The sequence below is a fragment of the Podarcis melisellensis genome, assembly GCF_964234715.1.
Source record: "Podarcis melisellensis genome assembly, chromosome: 5".
In the NCBI taxonomy this organism is placed as follows: domain Eukaryota; kingdom Metazoa; phylum Chordata; class Lepidosauria; order Squamata; family Lacertidae; genus Podarcis; species Podarcis melisellensis.
The window spans coordinates 39,522,671-39,542,889 of record NC_138537.1 but is presented as its reverse complement, the minus strand read 5'-3'; the positions used below and the strand labels follow the sequence as shown (position 1 = coordinate 39,542,889).

Sequence of the window (20,219 nt, the reverse complement as noted above, 5' to 3'; positions counted from 1 at the left end):
CTGATCTTAATTATCGATGGCAATGCTAAACTGTCTGTGGATATTATTGTTACTACGACTATTGTTGTTGTAGGTTATATTTGTTGGGTCTTTTAAAAAGATTTTTTATGCTTTTAACACTATACACTATGCTGATCACTGAAAAATGGAAAATCAATTTAGCAAGAAGGGTCATTCCATACCAAGTGATCCAACTTCTTTACCTCATGACACCCAATTTTCTTAATATTTTGTACACTTGTTGAATGATCAAATCTAAGTTTAAATTTCAAACTTTCATTTTTTTAATCTCATCCTGTTTGTGAGTTATGAGGGTTTGAAATTTCAAAAAATTGACAATTTTGGCCTTGCCAGACTATACAAAAACCTTAAAAGCTCCGCCCAGAATTGAGATATGTCAAAACTACTAACACCAATCTCTTCAGAACATCATGGGCTTTAATATGATATGCCACATGATGGGTTTACTTTATATTATAAATTTAAGTTACAAAATTAAAAATTCAAAAAAAATGTATTATTTAACTTTTCTAAAACCTAGCTGCAAATTTTCATCTTGAAATCTCATATTCTAAAAAATTTTTTTGTACATACATGTCTGCCTTATTCAGTTCTATTTAGGATAAATGGGTCTTCTTGAGAGTAAAATATAACAGAATAAACTAGACTTCAAACTGTAATATCAGTTACTTAGGGCATTTTTAAAGGAAGTTATTCAATTAAAAGTTATCTGAAAAGCTAGTAAGGCTTTTCTTTTAAAAATGTGTTCCAATGCACATCACTTGATCACTCTTAGTTTTGATCGTTCAACAAGTGTACAAAATATTAAGAAAATTGGATGACATGAGGTAAAAAAAAATGGATCACTTGATATGGAATGACCCAGAAGTTCACTAAGTGAAGTAAAACTACAGCAACAGCCTCCCAGATGTGAAGTCAATAACACTTACCAGGAGAGTTGGTGTGGTCAGGGCTGCATGGGCACACACAGTGGGGAATGCCACATTGGTTCCACCAGTGCACCCACACAGCCCCAATCTCACCATCCCATCCCATCTCCCTTGCAGGCTATTGCTATAGATCCACCTTGCTGGGCAAGCCACTCCTGAAATTCAGTAAAGAAGTAAATGTTAATTCTTTGTCCATATTATCTCAAAGTAACCTGACAAGACAAAATACATGAAATATAATCTTCCACATGCAGTTCCTAAACATTGAAGAACTGGACATTTAAACAAACTGCCCAGTGAGCCAACCAGTCAAGTAACAGTTTCTCTGGCAAGGATAACTTCAAAATGTGGTTATTGATCTAGGCTTTTTAAAGATAAACTATAGTTAAACAAGTGCTTTTTTTTCTTAGAAAAAAGGGTGCTGGTACTCACCATGATCCCCCCTTTTCTCTCTCTCACACACACTCTCCTGTCACCCCACAATTAATTAAAGCTCCACTTTGTGCACACCCTTCTTCAACCCCCCCCCACCTTGCCCAGTCCACTCTTCACACCCACCCTCCCATTTCTCCTCCTCCTCCCAGCCACCAGCCGCACCATCCACACTGACCCCTACAGCTTGCCCCGCATCTAGAGGGAGAGTGTGCAAGGGGGAATGGTGCAACCCGTTAACTGAGAGCAGAAATACAATCCCAAACAAGGGCCTCCTTTCCTTGCCGCCACCTCAGCCTCCTGCTTTTCACACACCCCTTTTAGTCATGGTTGCTTGCTTGGTCTCACCACCCTCCATTTACCTTACTGCAAGGTTGGGGGGGGGAGGTGCCGGTACTGTGTACTGTTGAGTTCTCCTAGAAAAAAAGCACTGGTTAAAACTAATCTTAGCTCCTGACTTGAACAGAATGGCAAATTGCATCTAGTATAAAACAAAACCAAATGCTTCTAAACTGCTCCTTGCTGCCTTACTGCTACTTAGTACATAGTTTGGATACAAGTAGTTTCTGCTGTGTCCTGTTCTCACTAGCTTTAGGTTCAGAGGAAAAGGTTGCTAGCAGACCTCTCCTTTTGTATGTTCTTATATATGTGATTGTTGTTTTCCAGAAGAGCTCTCCTTGTAAGAATAGCCTTCTGGTCTTTGAATCTGCTTGCTCAGAGGTGGGAACCTGTGGTCCTCCAGATGGTGATGGAATAGAATTATCATCATCATTGATCACTGGCTATGCTGGCTGAGGCTGACAGCCAATGTAGTCCAAAAACATATGAAGGGCCATAGGTTCCACATCTTTTCAGGTATCTCACAATACAGTCGTACCTTGGAAGTAGAACAGAATCTGTTCTGGAAGTCTGTTCGACTTCCAAAACTTTTGGAAACTAAAGCACAGCTTCTGATTGGCTGCAGGAAGCTCCAAAAACAGTTTGGAAACTGGAACAGTCACTTCCGGGTTTGCGGTGTTTGGGAGCCAAAACATTCGAGAAATAAGCTATTCGAAAACCAAGCTACAACTGTATCGCATGCTTGCCTCACTTTTGCTTCCCATACAGACATGTTGATGCTCATCTTTTGCATCTGGCCACAAACTTGTTTGTCTACCTGACTGGCGTTCTTGGTCCTAATTTTATTGTGCCTCTTGACCATTCTCCCTACAGCCGGTCCTGCAAAGTCTCTGTGCAACAGCTCCTGTAAGCTCATCAGCAAACACAATTATATTAATCATACTGCTATAAATAATGCAAAGGCCATTTATTAGACTAGTATTTTCTTCAGATCAGGTTATAACCACAAAGTGGCTCACTATCCTGAATAAGCTTCAGAAAACAAATTGTCTTGCCTGTGTCTCCTTTAATACTCTTTGCTTGGTTTATAATATCCAGTGATGGCCAGCTCCATCTTTAATGGCAATCACCTTGAATGTCCAACAGTTGAACGTGAAGTAAGAAAATCTGTTAGAGTACTGTTTTTGTGGAACTTTGAAACATATTATCAGCTAAATAAAAAACCCAAGATTAACAGTGATACAGTGATTCCAGTTTTTTTAAAAAATTCAAACTGATGGGAAGTGTAGTGGAAATGAATCTCTTCTGAGATTTCTTAAGAGTCACTTAAAAAAACAACTTCAGTGACAATTACAAAAAGTAATTTTGCAAACTAGTATCCCTGGAAATAAGGTTGCAAACATAAGACTTATCCTAGTAACCCATTTGCTAAGGACTAGTAGTAAAATATTTCTGGTCATTTAAGAAATTCTGCTATACCATGTATTATTTTCCAACTGTAAGTAAACTAGCAATTATATGAATTGAAGTTATGTATCATTTGTTCATAACTATCTTCCAGGTTGCTTGTGGGCTTCTTACAGGCATCTGGTTGGCCACTGTGAGAAAAGAATGATGAATCAGACAGGCCTTCAGTCTGAAGCACTATATTTTTATGCACAAATCTCAATACTACTTCACAGAGAGAATGAATAGTAAGAGAATATTCAAATTAACAGATTGCTATCATGCTGTCCAGAACAGTTTGTTACTTGAGAAATGACCAATATATGTTTAACCAGAGTTTCTACATCTTCTACACCCCCCTGTATTTAGTGGAAGTACGCGTCATTTCTAGTGGCCAGTATATACCTTCACTGTCTGAAATCTCAGGAGTCACCAGATACTATCAGCTTCACTTTAAACACCACTATCACCCCACAGCTTTCCCCCAAAGTACACACAACCCTCCATTTGTAAAGCCCTCGTCATGAGTGCCGGTATAATGTTCAACTAACCGGCTCATTAGGCAACAGCTGCTGGAGCCTTCCTTCCCCCTTGGCGTTGACAAGTCATGGCCATGGAGTAGGAAAGGAAAGGTCTCTTTCTACAGAACGAGTTGAAGAGGAAATGGTCGCAGGGGGAAGCACACAGGGACTGGGAATAACTGCACGTTCCTGTGTAGCTGCCAGCCAAGGAGTAAGTCAGTATCACCCGCCCACCCGGACCCAGCAGTTCCTGCCAATATGCCGCATGGAGAAGGAAAGGCCCACAGCTGTCTTGTGTCAGGTCTGAGCCAAGGCAGCTCCTGACCCCTCAGAACTTCCTCCCACCCGCCCAGGCACGGCAAACCACCCAGCAGCCCACGCCACAGCTAAGGAAGCCCGACGCCACGCTCAAGCCCATTTTCCCTCGGCTGCCATGGGCTTCTCCGGACACGAGACATACGGGAGACCGGTGCTCGGCGAGAGGCCTAGGCGTGTTCGCGCGGAAGGGCCGCGACAGAGGGGCAGCCGCTTGGACCTGAGGGGAAAGCGGGAACCCAGCGAGGGGGTCGCGCCCGAAAGGGAGGGCGCAGGACGGCCAGGGGGTCGGTTTACCTGAGGTCGCGGACGGAGAGCCTCTCGGATCCAAAGCCAATCCTCAGCACCGACAACACAAGATGGCTGCCGCGCAGCCACGCAAGGTCATGTGACCTCGCTGCCGTGACTCCGCCCCTTTCCTTCCCCGCAGGCCGCGGACCGAGAGACCGGGAGAAGTCGCGCTCTCGAACGCGGGCGCCAACGGCGGCTCCGCGAGCGGAAGCTGCGCTCCCTAGTCTCAGTCTTCTCGGAACGGCGGAGGCGCCTGAGAAAAGGGCCCGTGGTCTCACTCTGTGGTACCTACACAGGGATAGCTAGTGTCTGTGCGTGTTTTCTCTCACACACGGAAACGGAGTTGCTCCCTCACGCAGAGTCACTAAAACACTAATTAGAAGAACCTCGACCGTCCAGAGTCGACGCTGAGGGAAGGAACCGAGCCTTGTTCTTGACAGTCCAGAAGGATCATTGGCGGGCAACGAGGAAGACACTTTGATCTGTTGTCACAGGGGCACCACCAGCGCCGTGTTTTACTACACGACCAAACACGGGACGGTGTGCGTGTGTTTGTGTCAGTGCCCAGAATGAGATGCCAAACTGCTATTTTCTTTAAAATTCCTGTGCCACTAGAGGGCATACAATGACAGGAGGAGGAGGCAGAAAAGGGGCCAGAAGCCCTCCTGCTAAATACTGTAGTCCAAGCACACTCCAGTTCAAGAAGCAGAGCGGAGCTTCCTTTCTAGGGCAAATACAGTCATTTTTGTTTATCTAAATTTATATCTTGCCCTTCTCTCAAAGGAGCACAGGGCAGCAAAGACAAAAGTGATAAAATAATACTTTTTAAAATGAAATGAGAACCATTTAAAACACCTAAACACATTTAAGAGTACCTAAATAAATGCAAAGCAACCACATTATCTGACAGCTAATAAATTTAAGGTTGCCAAGAATAGTGTCTTTCAGCCACCCAATGCCTGGCTGAGCAAGAATGCTTTAAAACCCCTCCTGTAAGTTAATAATGAGGGAGAGACACACCCACGACCAGGGAGGCCGTTCCATCAGCTGGAAGCCACTCCTGAGAAAGCCCTGCCAGAGGTCAATGCTTGCGGGTGGGGTAAAGTTTCATCAGGTAAACGCAGGTGGAAAGAGTTAACCTCCTACCAACACACCCAGCATGGTGTTGATGGGGGTGAGGACCTTGTGGTTTTTGGTTTTTTTTAAAGATAAACACATCTAATTATCACACATTTAAGATATTGTTTGGGATCAGGATTTTAGATGATCAATACCTAGCATAACTTGTAAAAAATAAAGGCTTGATAGAAGCAGAGATGGGGTTCTTGTACAGTACATAAGTGTGAAGATGCACTATGACAAACTGGGCCTCTCATCCCATGCATGGTCTCATGTTGCAGGGGCATAGCATGGTGGGAACGGGGGGGGGGCTATAGCCCCAGGTGTACAGTTTTGAGGAGGCGTCAACCAGGCATGCCAACACAGGGATCCCCATCTTGCCCTGCCTGCCATCAGGGGTCGCTGGGCCCCAAAGCCACCACACCCTTCGCCCCCTTGCTCAATGGCCACCCAGCCAGCATCGGAGAGATTCGCCCACCAAGGGTTGCATAGGATGACCAGGTTCCCCTATGCATGGGCGGTGCAGGGCAGCCTTGTGAAGCCTCTGTGCCCCACACCCACCCAGCGGTGAGGGCTGGGCACTGGCACAGCAGATTTTGTTCACCCTCTGTGCCCTGCATCTACTCCTGCCTGGTGCGCCCATCCCAGGCACCGACAAAGGACGTAACGCCTCCTCTCATACACAAATCAGTATGAGGAACTGTTGGAATGACAGTGCTTCAGGCACCACTAGTATTTGAGGTAAAATTAGCCCCTACTAGAAATGGCATAGCATCTTAAAAAGCAGAGATATCACCTTGCCAACAAAGGTCCGTATAGTTAAAGCCATGGTTTTCCCAGTAGTGATGTATGGAAGTGAGAGCTGGACCATAAAGAAGGCTGAACGCTGAAGAATTGATGCTTTTGAATTATGGTGCTGGAGGAGACTCTTGAGAGTCCCATGGACTGCAAGAAGATCAAACATATCCATTCTTAAGGAAATCAACCCTGAGTGCTCACTGGAAGGCCAGATCCTGAAGCTGAGGCTCCAATACTTTGGCCACCTCATGAGAAGAGAAGATTCCCTGGAAAAGACCCTGATGTTGGGAAAGATGGAGGGCACAAGGAGCAGGGGATGACAGAGAACGAGATGGTTGGACATTGTTCTCGAAGCTACAAACATGAGTTTGACCAAACTGCGGGAGGCAGTGAATGACAGGAGTGCCTGGCGTGCTCTGGTCCATGGGGTCACGAAGAGTCGGACATGACTAAACGACTAAAGAACAACAAAGAAATGGCAGCTTTCTTTGTGTTGGCACTTAATACAGTAAGTCCATGACTTATGTGGGGGTTACATTCCAGGAATAGCACCTAAAGCCAAAATAGTGTATAGTCAAAGAACATTGGGTGCAATGGCAGGTGGAATGAAGTAGCTGAAAACATCATACTGTACAATGATCAGATCCATAGCTACTGGAGGGACACCCACCCTCTTAAAAAAAATATTTTTGCCAAACACACATAAAGCTGATTGTGCACAAGTTAAATGTGTGCAAGTTGTGAGTGTACTGTACTGTGAAATTTCCTCTTTATTGAACTGGGTAGCACTGCTTCACCGCACACTTTATGACATCTGTGAAGGTATTTTTTAATTACACCAGGCTTTCCCAGAGTGAAGATTGCTGTTAACATACATGAGGTAGATTGTTGCTGTGCATTTGGTTTTGGTTTTCTTAAGTTTTTTTCTTATGTTATATTATTTCATTTAATTATAAGCTGCTTTGCGGGCCTCATGGCTAAAAGGTGCCCTATATTACTTAGGTAATAAAAGGATTCTCCCTGATTATATGGTGAGAATTTCTCAGTACTAGGAAAAGATCCCTATGTTTCAAGCAAATTGGCAATGAGCCAGGGTCCGAAGAATCCCTGCACCTAATCTGCTCATTGTATACCATACTTTACTCCTTCAGTCAACACCAGTGCAATTGCCAAGTTGCCACCTCTTTAAAAGCCCATTAAAAAACTTGCCTGGTAGCATTATAGGTGTTTTCCCTTCACTACCTGGAAACCATAATTGCCTTGAAACCTTCTCATTGGTATGCCATGAGTGCAGCTCTTGGTTAAACCCATCTGCCCAACCTAGTTTTATATCCTCTGTCAGCACACTGCTTAACTTGTGGTACCACCATAGTTTTTTATTGCTCACTGCTAAAGTCAGGAACTTGTTGAAGGAACTGTGCAGAAGCTTCAAACATAGGTAACACTTCTTAGGAGACACTCAAGGTGTCTAGTCTGAATTTACAATATATATATATTTATGTGAATTGCCCAGAGACCTCTGGGTATAGAGCGGTATATAAATTCAATAAATAATATTATTTACAGATTTCAGCGCTGTGCATTATGGAATACGCACACGTCTAAGGGAAAGCAGTGGGGCAGACAGAAAACTGCTTGGACCTGTACCTAGAAAACACAGGACAAGCAGAAAACCATTCAAACCCGTGCTTTCTAGGTACAGGAAAAGCAGAAATGTGGATGGGCCCTAATTTCCATATGTCATAATACTGAACTATACTGCATAATCCTAGCAAGATGGATACTGCTGACATCAGAAGAATACTGTTCCCATGTATGCCTCTTGAGCAGGAGGGGGATTGGAGGCACCGTGTTGCGGGAGCTGTGCTCAGACAGATAGGAGCAAGACCTACCTCTCTGGATTCTTATACTGTACTGTATTTAACATTTGTGAGAGTTCTGAGTCCCTCCAGTAGGTGGTGCTTAAACAACAGGAATGTGTGTCCTTAATTTTAATTAATAGTGCAAAGCTGAAAACCCAATAATCATTCAATTAAATGTCCTATGATTTACCCTTCATCCTGTCACTTGTAGTTTCTTTTTTCCAGTTCAAGTCCCCATAAAGGCAATTGGAATAGGCAAGGATAGGTTGTTCAGTGCTTCCTTAACTGAAATTTCATTTTTTTCCCTTCAAAATAAAGAAACAAGTAAAAAGTCTCTTTACAGACTGACTGCATTTGAATGATCATCTCTTAGCTTAAAAAGTCAGCGTGCAAAGAATAATATTGGCCATGCACACAGTGCCTTCACGTGAGCCAGCAAACAAACCAGGAAGGAAGTATTTCATTAGCTATGGATCTGATCATTGTACAGTATGATGTTTTCAGCTACTTCATTATACACCACCATTATTTGTTGTTCAGTTGGCAGTTTATAAATATTCTTAAAAACAAATAAACATTTCCCTATTTCATCCAAACTAGGAAACAGGTAGTTAAAGGGCTTTGGAACAAGTCAGCCTATTAGCCCGAATCCCAAAGACAAGCAGCCACTCTCTTTCATCAAATAGCTCAAAATAGCTCCAAAAGTGGCATATTGATCTAGGTCATTTCACAGGAATTTTACAGAAGATGGTGGGGAGGGAAGTTAAATAGTTGGATCTAGGACATTGCCTATTCATAGACTCTCTAGAATAAGGAGAGTTGGCCCTCCATTTGTCCTTGGACTCCTATCAGCTGTGTGGCCAGTGGTCAGTGAGAATTGATTTATTACACCAGTAATCACTTTACACTTTAAAAAAGGTCTCAAAGATTTACAATACAGTGGTACCTCGGGTTAAATACGCTTCAGGTTACAGACTCCGCTAACCCAGAAACATTACCTCGGGTTAAGAACTTTGCTTCAGGATGAGAACAGAAATTGTGCTCCAGCGGTGTGGTGGCAGAAGGAGGCCCCATTAGCTAAAGTGGTGCTTCAGGTTAAGAACAGTTTCAGGTTAAGAATGGACCTCCGGAACGAATTAAGTACTTAACCTGAGGTACCAGTGTATATACAATACAATAAAGCATATTAAACAAAGCACAATATATATAAAGTAGCAATTATATTAACAAATACTAAATCCCAGATCAAGGTTTGTATCTAAAGAAGTACTAAATCACTCATTGCATTAGTGCAAGGATTTTAGTTTGCACCACAGAACTCCGCCCCCTCCTTCTGCCATGAAGGATGAGATAGAATAAAAGGATTTCAAGTTAGCCTCCAGCAAGTTAGAAAAGTTTTATTTGCATAACTAAGCAACAGGGGAAGAAAAATCAAACTTTTGCATGTATAAAAACATTTATTATAAATATTTTAGCTAAAACATGTGATTTTTATCAAATATAATCTGTGGTCTTGCAAATACAGTTTTAAAAAATTGTTTAGCAATTTCCCCACCTATTATTAAATATCAGATGGGCTCCCTTTGTTATTCCACACTCACAGTTTAGTGTCACAGTGTAAAAAGCTAAAAGACAGTGAAAATAAAGTTGAGGATGAGAGATCCAGTTTATGATCAGATGACAAGCTTGGCAAGGAAGAGGATGTTTTCCTTTTCTATACATGAAGATATATATATACACACAGTATAAGTTCTGAATATAGTACAAGCTTTCTGAGCAGAGTAACATGCTGCTTTCTGCTTTTGGAATCTATTTTCTCTTGCAAGCAGAACTGGCTGTTTTATGTAAGTGTTAACTCTACAGAAGCTCTTTCATTTGCACCAATGTTTGCAAGAAGATTAAAAATTCCATGGGGTGGGAAGCCACTGTGTCCCCAAAACTGTACTAATCCACTTCACTGAACATCTTATTGATTGATGTTTCCTTGCTTCTTAAAATCCAATGGCTTTAAAAATAAAAAGGAGAAAGCTGAAAACAGCTATGCACCTACACAGAGAATGCAATGGAATGTGGCCAGAACTTAGCAGTTCTATTTGTTGCTCAAAAAGTACAGTCGTTTGTATACATGGAAAGGGTAAAAATGAATGGTGACTGCTGTATCCCTGAACGGAATCTTTATGAGTTAAAAAATGGCATGGACCCAGAAATGCATGAGTAGAGTTCTGCCCACACAACAAGGTTTTCCTGCCACCTCTTTCAAGTCATGGTACCTTGTGTCCCCTTGAAAACCTGCTTGCAGGGGTCAAGGGATGATGGGGGATATGCAATGTGGGGGCTGCATTGGAAGGGTGGGGTAGTATTGGGGACCAGCTTGCACAAGAATTTGAGGACTGAGTGGAAGACGTGCCTGCTATTCACCCAAGAAGCTCTTTGGATCTCAGCCAATATTTACTAACTGGGTTTCCCTTCATTACTGGGGAGCTGTTGTACCAAAAAGCTGTTGTCTTTCCCCTCCACCCCCAATAGTGAGCACAAAGACGGAAAAGAATGATACATTAGGAATTGGGGCATTTATTTGCACATGAAAGGATTGTGATCTGCACCTAGAAGAAGGGTCAGCTTGTTTAGAAGCAAGAAATGGTTTTGTAAAATTCAGGAGGAGTCAAAAGGTATACAGAAAGGAAGCCCGAGGGAAATTACAGAGCTATGACACAGAGACATTCAGAAGGACACAAGGAGTGTTTTCTGACCAAGATGCAAATGGTAAGCACTATTATCAGGTGCTTCAATCACCTGCCTCAGGCTAAAGCATTAGGACATTTTGATTCTTCTAAGCAATGCCTATTACAGAAATAAAGGGGGTTGCTTGAACCACTCCTGGTTTTGCATCCTTCTGAATGCCACTGTGTGTATGGCACACCTCCCCAGCATCTAGGTAGGAGGCTCAGAAAAAGAAAAGAAAAGGCTTCAAATGAGTTTTGTTCCCTCTCCTGGTCCTTCGCCAAGTCAAAGGCAAAACTTGTAAGATTGTACAAAGTCCCTCAGGTGGCCGATAGGTTGCCTCAGTTATTGGCTGAATGCAGACTTGAGTTCTCGGAAGGCTGCTCTGCGGTGACGTCTCTCCTCTTCCTCACGTTTTCTCTCATCTTGCTCTGCTTTTATCTCTGCTTCAAACTTACTGGCTGAGGACAAAGCTTGAACCTAGAAATAGAGGAATAAAATTGTAACACAAAGAAAAGATTGAGAGGTGGGTTTGTATTACATCTGGGGTAGGGGACCTCTGGCTTGTAGGGCAATTTTGGCTTAACAGTGGGTCCAATTTGGCCCATGAGGCCATTTCCCCAAATCACATCCACCTGTGAACCAGTGGGTGCCATGGGGTGACAGTTGATGGGGCAGAAATTTAATTGTGTTGGCTAACTTGCCAAAGTTGGCCTGCAAGGGGCGGGGGAGATATATAAACATCTGGCTTGCAGGGTCAAAAGGATTCCTACCCCTGTATTCCATCATTAGCAACTTATTTCACTTATCTAAGACAGCTAGCTCTTAGCTGCCCTACAGGTACTGTGAGATCACCAGTTCTAGCCAGAGTTGTACACAGTCAGCTTCCAGTACTGACAGACACTTAATTTCCCCTGAACTTGATCTGGGAGAAAGGATGGTGTTTTAACCAAAACCCACAATGGACTCATCCACACATCCTGTTAATGCTTGCATCTCCCAGACTAGTAACAAGTTCAGAAGAGGCACGTATGAAAAACTATATGCTGCAAACCATCTGAGTCCTCAGGCTGTTAAGCACAGCTATTTCTCTAGCCTGTACGATGTAACTACAGTGGTAAAGGTAAAGGTACCCCTGCCCGTACGGGCCAGTCTTGACAGACTCTGGGGTTGTGCGCCCATCTCACTTAAGAGGCCAGGGGCCAGCGCTGTCCGGAGACACTTCCGGGTCACGTGGCCAGCGTGACATCGCTGCTCTGGCGAGCCAGAGCCGCACACGGAAACGCCGTTTACCTTCCCGCTGGTAAGCGGTCCCTATTTATCTACTTGCACCCGGAGGTGCTTTCGAACTGCTAGGTTGGCAGGCGCTGGGACCGAGCAGCGGGAGCGCACCCTGCCGCAGGGATTCGAACCGCCGACCTTTCGATCGGCAAGTCCTAGGCGCTGAGGCTTTAACCCACAGCGCCACCTGCGTCCCTATGCGCCACCTGCGTCCCTATAACTACAGTGGTACCTCGGGTTAAGTACTTAATTCGTTCCAGAGGTCCATTCTTAACCTGAAACTGTTCTTAACCTGAAGCACCACTTTAGCTAATGGGGCCTCCTGCTGCCGCTGCGCTGCGATTTCTGTTCCCATCCTGAAGCAAAGTTCTTAACCCGAGGTACTATTTCTGGGTTAGCAGAGTCTGTAACCTGAAGCGTATGTAACCTGAAGCGTATGTAACCCGAGGTACCACTGTAATACCACAGGTTGCACACCCAATGGTTCTTTACAACCAGGTGACCAGAGTCAGCTATCTTGGTGTCAACCAAACATTATTTTAGTTCAGAATATGGTTAAATGCCCTGATTGGTTGTGCTCACCTTGATTTATTGTAAAATGAGAGGGTAATTTAATTTAGGGAGAAAAATATATTGTGACCAAGCACCAGGGGTACTACTAAAGAAGAGTTATTAGTACTGAACTTAATAGATGACAGTTATCATCTTCCCTTGGTCTTGGCCTTTGAAACTTTACCAAGCAATTGGAATTATCTGCAGAGAGGGGCAGATCATGTTGTATATTCACAGCACAGCCTTCGCCAACCTGATTGCACCTGCTTTCCACGTGCTTTGGACAACAGCTGCCATCAGCCCCAGCCTGCACTGGGCTTATGAGAACTGTAGTCCAAAACACATAAAAAGTATTGGGGTGCTTTTCCCACCATACAAAGATTTGGGGGAGTTGTTACAATACCTCAAAAGTAGCCAACAAGATTGACTTGGTGGTGGTTTTGTTTTTTAAAAAAGAAAACTATGTGGCTTTTGTTTTCATAGTGAGACACAGGAAACGGAACAAGCATTCATTAGATCTGATTCATCCAGTCTCGGTTCCACTTGCACTTTCACCCAATCTGAAACAGTTGCACTTTCAGCTTTTAAAACAGCACTCTGGTTTACATTAAAGCAGGGAAATTTCCAGGTGCACCACTTTCCCAGTGTGAATCGTTAACTTGTGCTCTAGGTGGAGAATCCGACACACGGTTACTCAGAAGTAAAACTCCCTGTGTTCAATGGGGCATACTTCCTAGGGTGATTAAGATTACAGCCTAAGACTTATGAACCCCTCCATCACCTGATTCTAAGATATGTTTTTCCTACCTTTGCTTCAAAGAAGTTCTTGGCGCCTTTCACTCCCTCAAGAGCGACATCTATTTCGGAAAGTTTTGCCAAAGCCAGCAGGCCACTGTCTTCTTCAAGCTCCCCAGCTGCAGCTTTGTGGAAAATGAGTAGAAACTATACAAGATAAAAAATGGTAATTTAGAAAAAAGTAACAGGATGAGCACTTAAGCCTAAGCTTTCATGACTGGGAGCTGTAATAGCTTAGGCAGGAAAATCAGTAATAAAGTGGTGAACTTATTTAAGACAAAAATATGTGAGACTCAGGAATGTGCCAACATTTAATTGTAACATAAAAAGAGCTATAGGGGATGAATTTGATCAGAACAACTGAACTGGGGGAAGATAAATCAATTTCCCTGATCTGAAGTCTCTCCCTCACCCGTGCCAGTGCAAAGTCAGTGGGGCAGGAGACCAAAACTGGAGAAATGGCATGTCATCTCCACCCTGCCACACACTCCATTTTTCTAATAAAACCTGGAGCCTTTCATGGTTTAGGTAAACACTTAAATATTAGGAGATCTAATAATGGATTTCCCAAATCTCTTCTGTTTTGTCCTCAGTATAACTTATTTTATATCAATGACCATTTTACTACTTATGTAGATCATCTATATATGAGTAATTTGAGTCCAAAGAAGAAACCAAAAGGAAGATAGCTCCACTGCCACTGCTCTGTGCCCACTTACTTGTTTGGTCCTGGAAAATGTAACAACAGCCCTGCTAGATCAGACCAAAGGTCCACAAAGTCCAGCATACTGTCCTCCCCGTGGCCAAAGCAATGCCTATGTGAAGTCCATGAGCACATGATGACAACAGCAATGCTCCCCACTCAGTACAGTCAGTGTGTGTGTGTGCGCGCGCCTGTGTGCTTTGACTCAGGCCCTTTCACTTGTCAAACAGCCCTATGACACTTGAAGAAACTAGACTGAGCTGAGAAAGCTGGGAGCATATGGAGGCACAAGCTTGTGTGTGACTGGTCTGAGAGAGAGATGTCTCATGCTGCCTCTCTTCCTAATACCTTGCACCTTCTTCATTCTCCATGTCTCCCCCTGCCCCCCATCCACCCCACGTTACATTTAAAATGGTGAATTTGTGACATAGCACTCAATAGCACCTTATCTATCTGGTCTGCTCATTTCTTCAGGCTGATGCTGAACCCAGTTACTTTACCAGATCACTGGCTTCTTGAGATGCCAGTGCACTCTGCCCTAGCACATCTAATCACTCCGGCTTCATTCCTCCTCTGGCACAAGCAACAAGTCATGAAGCCTTGGCTTGTCATTATATCCAAACATGGGATGGTAGTGGGTTTCCATCTAAAAAAGTGTGATCACTTTATCAGCATGAAAGGGAGGAGCAATCCCAATTTGGACCTAATGGCAAGCCAAGATTTCATGGCTCCTTGCCCCTACTCAGACCTAGGGGAAGGACAAGAGCCAGAGTGAGCAGGCAAGGTGGACTAGCATGCTGCTCAGTCCCAATACACCACAGCTTACTGCTGTGTGCAAACTGGCCTAGTGGCTCCAAACTAAATAGCACCAAGTGCTAATACTGCAATATTCCAACTCTTCTTCTATAGTCAAAGGACTCATCTAAGGTCCTAAATAGCATAAAACATCCAAACAGGGAATGTCAGTACTACAGTAATTCAGCTTTCAAATTTCGTATGTGTGTGATCAGAGTGGATTTCCATCCTCTGAAAAGCTCACATTCTCTCACTACAGGGCAGCATGCAAGATACCAGAAACTGCATCCAGCTTCTTTCATCAGGAAATTAGGCATCTGGCAGAACCCTTTGTTCCCAAGCTTCCCCCGCATGCCCCCCCAGCTCCCAGCTGCTTACTAATTCAGCGTTTAAAAAAAACAAAGTTGAAAAATTCCCAAAGTCCCTCAGGGATGGGAGGGGGAGCATTACGAAACTGCTGGGCTCTTTTCTAGCAGCAAATATAGGATGGGTGTGTCCAGCCAAATGTTTGCTAAGTTTTGCTGCCGCAGTGTGCTTGACAGGTCCTTATACTGAATCACATTCCCAGCCTCAACACATCCCTCAAGAGTGACACCCCCATGACACTGCCATGACTCACTCCAGAGGCTGAAAACTGGGAAAGGATGGAGGGAAGGGCTCTATGACTGGGCTAACACCCCTCCCACTAGATTCCCTTCTGAGAGTAGCATAAGTTTGCTTCCAATACTTGGCAAGTGGCTAAAAGCTTTTCTGCAGCTGGAAAAAAATATGTACGCAGTTACAAAGCTGCCTTTTATAGTGATACATTAGTCCATCTACAATAGCATCTACTTTGCCTGGCAGCAGCTCACCAGTCTCTAGCAGAGATCCATTTAACAGAGACTGAGGAAGGTGCCAATCCTGAATCTCCTGGGTGTATAAACTGGAAGAAGCTGGTTTTTAATCAGCTGTGCCCACCTGAGATCTTGGTGCAGGACCAACAGAAAAGAGTTGTAGTGATCTGTAATAATTCTATACCGCTTGGCTAGACTTTCTGTCCAGTCCATTGCCAGGTTGGAGGGCTTCTACCTGGTGGTGGGCAACTAGGTCCAAATAAGGATTCGATCACAGTGCCACCTACCCGGCCTGAGATGACAGCGGTAATTATTATGGATTTTCTGGACTCTACCCTACAGAATCACTACTTCCTGTTGAGGGTGGCTCAGGAATATATAAACTTCCCTGTGAAACCATGCCCACCTGCCCCACACCTTATTGTCATATGTGATGTCAGGTGCTGGGCAAGTCCCAATGTGGCTGCAGAGAAACAGGTGAGAGCTGGAAGCGAGCTCTCGAAAGGTTCCTTTTTTAGAGCAAGGTGCACTCCAACTTCTGTTGTCTATGCTTTGATAACCTCTTAGGTTAGATGACTGAAGCGTGTTATATGAAGAGGCTTTGGAAACTGCAGCTGGTGCAGAATTCGGCAGCAAGGCTGCTCAATGGGGCAAGGCTGCTCAATGTTCCTGGCTGGACAGCACTGGTTGCAGATTAGTCTGCGGGCCCAATTCAATTCTTTTTGACCTATAAAGCCTTAAATGGCTCAGGACTGCAGTACCTCAAGGACCGCCTCTCTTCATATGAACCTACCCGGACCCTGAAACCTGTCAGGGAACTGCCATCAGCTCAGAGGCGAGAGGTGGAAGGGCAGTTGTGTTACAGGGAGCCTCCGAAGATCTTGTGAAGCAGTTCTTCCTCTGGCGAGGAGGGAAGCCCTGCCTCCATTGGGGAAGGGGCACAGGGATCAGAAGATGCTAGGGAGAGCCTCAACACCGAGCCTGAGCAAAGCGGACGGGAGCCAAGTCCCCCTTTGCCAGCGCTCACTCTGCGCAGTAGGTTTGGGCACAGAGAGGGGAGGAGAAGGATGGGAGTCACACGACTGTTATGCTGGGGAAGGTATAAGGACCGCCCACTCCCAGATTCTGCTAGCGACTGAGCAGACATGGACTTGAGACGCTCTGCACTGTAAATAGTTTTGTACAGATAATAAAGCCTGGAAAAGACAGCTTGGAGTCTTGCCTGTTTGCTCTCGAGCAACCACACCAGCACCTGACAGCACCATTCCTCTTTAGCCATGCTTTGGGTTGATTAACATCCTATATTCTTTTAAATGTGTGGGTGGGGGAGGAGTGTTACTGGTCTGTTCTTGTTCTTGTTTTTATTATGTATTTTGTTTGTTTTTTAATCTTGTATTTTTATGCTGTGAACTGCTCTGAAATCTACGGATGAAGGGTGGCATACAAATTTAATAAATAACATCAATTTAAAAATAATAATAAATAATAAACTCTGTCATGTCAATTACGTTCACCACCACTGAGCCATGGATCCTCTCAGTTTCAGTGGTGACCTATCAAAGTGATAAAGAAAGAGCTACTATGTTGAAAGAAGCCTGGTATAAGTAGCTGGTTTTCCGGCCAGTCCATTTTGGTGACCTTTGTGAGCTGGAAGCTATACACAAACAGATTTAAGATTTATTTAAATAACAGGTCCCGCTAACTGGGAGTGCATGCCATTCAAGCCATATGCACCCTTTCCTCAAACCCAAGTAAGCACATCACATGCAGAACAGTCTTGTTCCAAACAAACTGAAGCTGTAGTTGCAATGTGGCCAATGGAGATCCTCCTGGCTTTCAGATTTTCTGATGCTTGCTTCGATCACTATTATACTAGATATTACTTCCCCCTGTTCCAACAACACCCTCTCACAGAAGAAGCACTCAAAGGTCTATTACCAGCAAATGTTCTGAGATCTAAGACCCACTCTAGTCCAAGGAATGTCAGGTTGGTCCCTGTAAACACGTTGGCATGACCAGCTGTAGCAGAGTGAGCAAATGCTCCAGAGTCTTCTGCACTGGGCAGGTTCCTCCATTTTGGCTGAGAAAGGAGGGAAATATGCTGTTGTACCAGCTGACACAGCCAGAAAAGGCATGTGGGAATGACTCACTAAACAGCTGGGAACAAGTCATAGGTGCAAGTTGCCAAGTCCAGATCATCTATGTGCAGGGGTAGAAGGGACTATTCTGTGTAAATGGCAAATGATTTGAGCACGTTCACATTGTCCGAATGCCTTCTGGAGAGATTCTTCACATTGCTACACAAACTTTTGGGGACATAATCCACAAGGCGTGGGTGTGTTCAGATTTTGCAAGTCGTATGCCTACTGCGTGCTCTTCAGAAAGTAAGTAAAGAAACCCATACATCCAGCATAGTAGCCAAGCCTCAGAGTAGTGATTTAAAGGATGCTTTAGACCACTGTGTGGATGATGGGGCCGAGTCCATTTCCACACAACACAATTTTTTATAAGTAGGAAAAGGGCAGTTCCACATGTATCGTATCTGAATATTGGCCCCATGTTACTAACAGCAGACACTGATACAGAAAAGTTGCAGGCATACTGCTTACATGCAACAACTTTATTCACCTTGGGATCTGGGCTAGAATGGTGTGGAAGCAATTGGTGATATATTGATGGGTTGATAAGTACAAAATTAACTTTATTAAAACACCCCTTGGGAAAGGTACGGTGGAATAAGTAACCATTACAAAAGCAAATAGCTGCACAAGTTTCAGAGGTATGAAATGAACCTCCCTGGGGAATTCCTTTTCCTGCAGCAGAGGGCATAAGGTGCAGCCAGAATCAATATGGAAATAAATGCGATGCTCAACTGCTGCTGGTGGCCAACAGTAAGAGCCACACAGGCCAAGTAATAGGAAGTAAACAGGGACAAGTTGCTTATTTCTAGGTTGAAACTTCTAGCTGGCTTCAGCCTGAACAGAATCACACATTCCCCCAGCGAGCAATTTTGCAGCCTTTTATAGGCTTGTTCCTCAGTTGCAATAGATTTGCACAAATCATTCTTTTCATCTACTTCCTTAATCCTATTTTTAAAATGCAGAGAAAGCAGTTCTAATTTCCTTGAATGTTGCATGTCTAATGAATCATCTTTTTTGTGCTGATCTGCAAGACCATGGTGGGCAAGCGAAATGCTCTCTTGCAAAGCAAGTAACTTTGCACTATCCCCTCCTCCTGCTCTTTTAGCTCTCATGGTGCCATCATGATGAGAAATAAAGTTTCAAACTTATTTACCGTCAAAAAAAGTTATTGCTCTTCCATTTCTTTCCCACTGCAAAAAGCATCACATATATGTTATACTGGAGAAGGAACTGGCAAGCCACTCCAGTATTTTGCCAAGAAAACTCCATGGACATAAAAAAGGAGAAGCTTTGAGAAGAAAGTGAGAGTTTCAAAGGCATGCTCTGGTTCATGGCATCACGGAGAGTCGAACACGACTAAGACGACTAAACAACAACATATGTTATACACTCCATAGTATCCAGCGATCTACCTTCATACCGCCTTGCCATATCTCCTACCGCCCAGCTCCCAGTTCTTGTCTCAACACACAACCATTTTGCACCCCAGCAGGGACTGGTTTCACCAACCCCTAGGCATACCTTTAGCTCAATCTATGGTTTAGGCTCCCGGCTTTCTGCCCTATCAGTCACAACGGGCCCCAGCTACCACTGTGTGTATGCATATTCATGCATACAGACACACACACACACACACACAGAGAGAGAGAGAGACATATATATATATATATATATATACACACACACGCATGAAGAATGACACATCCTTAGACTGCAGTTCCCTCGCCAATCCTGAACCCAAACAAAATCAGACTTAGCCATCCCAATCATAAAACTAGCTGTTGAGTGAAAGTGGCCTTCATGAAGATAAAACAGGCCCCTCGATCACTTTTATTGCATAGTTTGTAATCTGACAAAAATAAACAAAAGGAGAATGGTTATGACACCTTTCTCAACTTATTTCCAATCGCTTACTCATTGTCACAGGTAGATAACAGGAGAGACAGAACAAAAAAAATTCCTTCCAGTAGCACCTTAAAGACCAACTAGATGTATCTGAAGAAGTGTGCATGCACACGAAAGCTCATACCAAGAACTAACTTAGTTGGTCTTTAAGGTGCTACTGGAAGGATTTTTTTTCGTTTTGACTATGGCAGACCAACACGGCTACCTATCTGTAACAGAAAGCTGTTCTGCCCTACTTGTCCTTCAGTAAGTCAAGATAATACTTCAAGGACAAAGAATGAATCCTCACACATTAAATTAGAGCAGCAGCAGCAAAGCAGGTGTCTGGGTGCCATTAAGAGAGAATTAATTTAGCATAATGACCTAATCAGGGGGTGGTTTGCTGGACGCTTTGGGTATATTTTGAGGGGTGTGTGTGTG

At 43.9% G+C, this 20,219-nt stretch overlaps 2 protein-coding genes across 3 annotated transcripts in view; both read right to left on the bottom strand.

Annotated features, from left to right (window-relative positions):
* The window catches only part of GIGYF2 (GRB10 interacting GYF protein 2), a 75,922-nt gene extending 71,540 nt beyond the window's left edge, over positions 1–4,382 (bottom strand). For both annotated transcript variants that reach the window (XM_081912427.1, XM_081912426.1), the window contains exon 1: positions 4,301–4,382. The gene's annotated coding sequence lies outside the window, so the exon portion shown is untranslated. The remainder of the gene's footprint in view (positions 1–4,300) is intronic.
* Positions 4,383–9,444: 5,062 nt separating this feature from the next.
* EFHD1 (EF-hand domain family member D1) overlaps positions 9,445–20,219 on the bottom strand; it is a 28,521-nt gene continuing 17,746 nt past the window's right edge. The window contains exons 3-4 of the mRNA XM_081912492.1: positions 13,435–13,569; positions 9,445–11,274 (exon numbers count right to left, since the gene is read on the bottom strand). Of these exons, the coding sequence (XP_081768618.1) occupies positions 11,140–11,274; positions 13,435–13,569 (270 nt within the window). The 3' untranslated portion in view covers positions 9,445–11,139. The remainder of the gene's footprint in view (positions 11,275–13,434; positions 13,570–20,219) is intronic.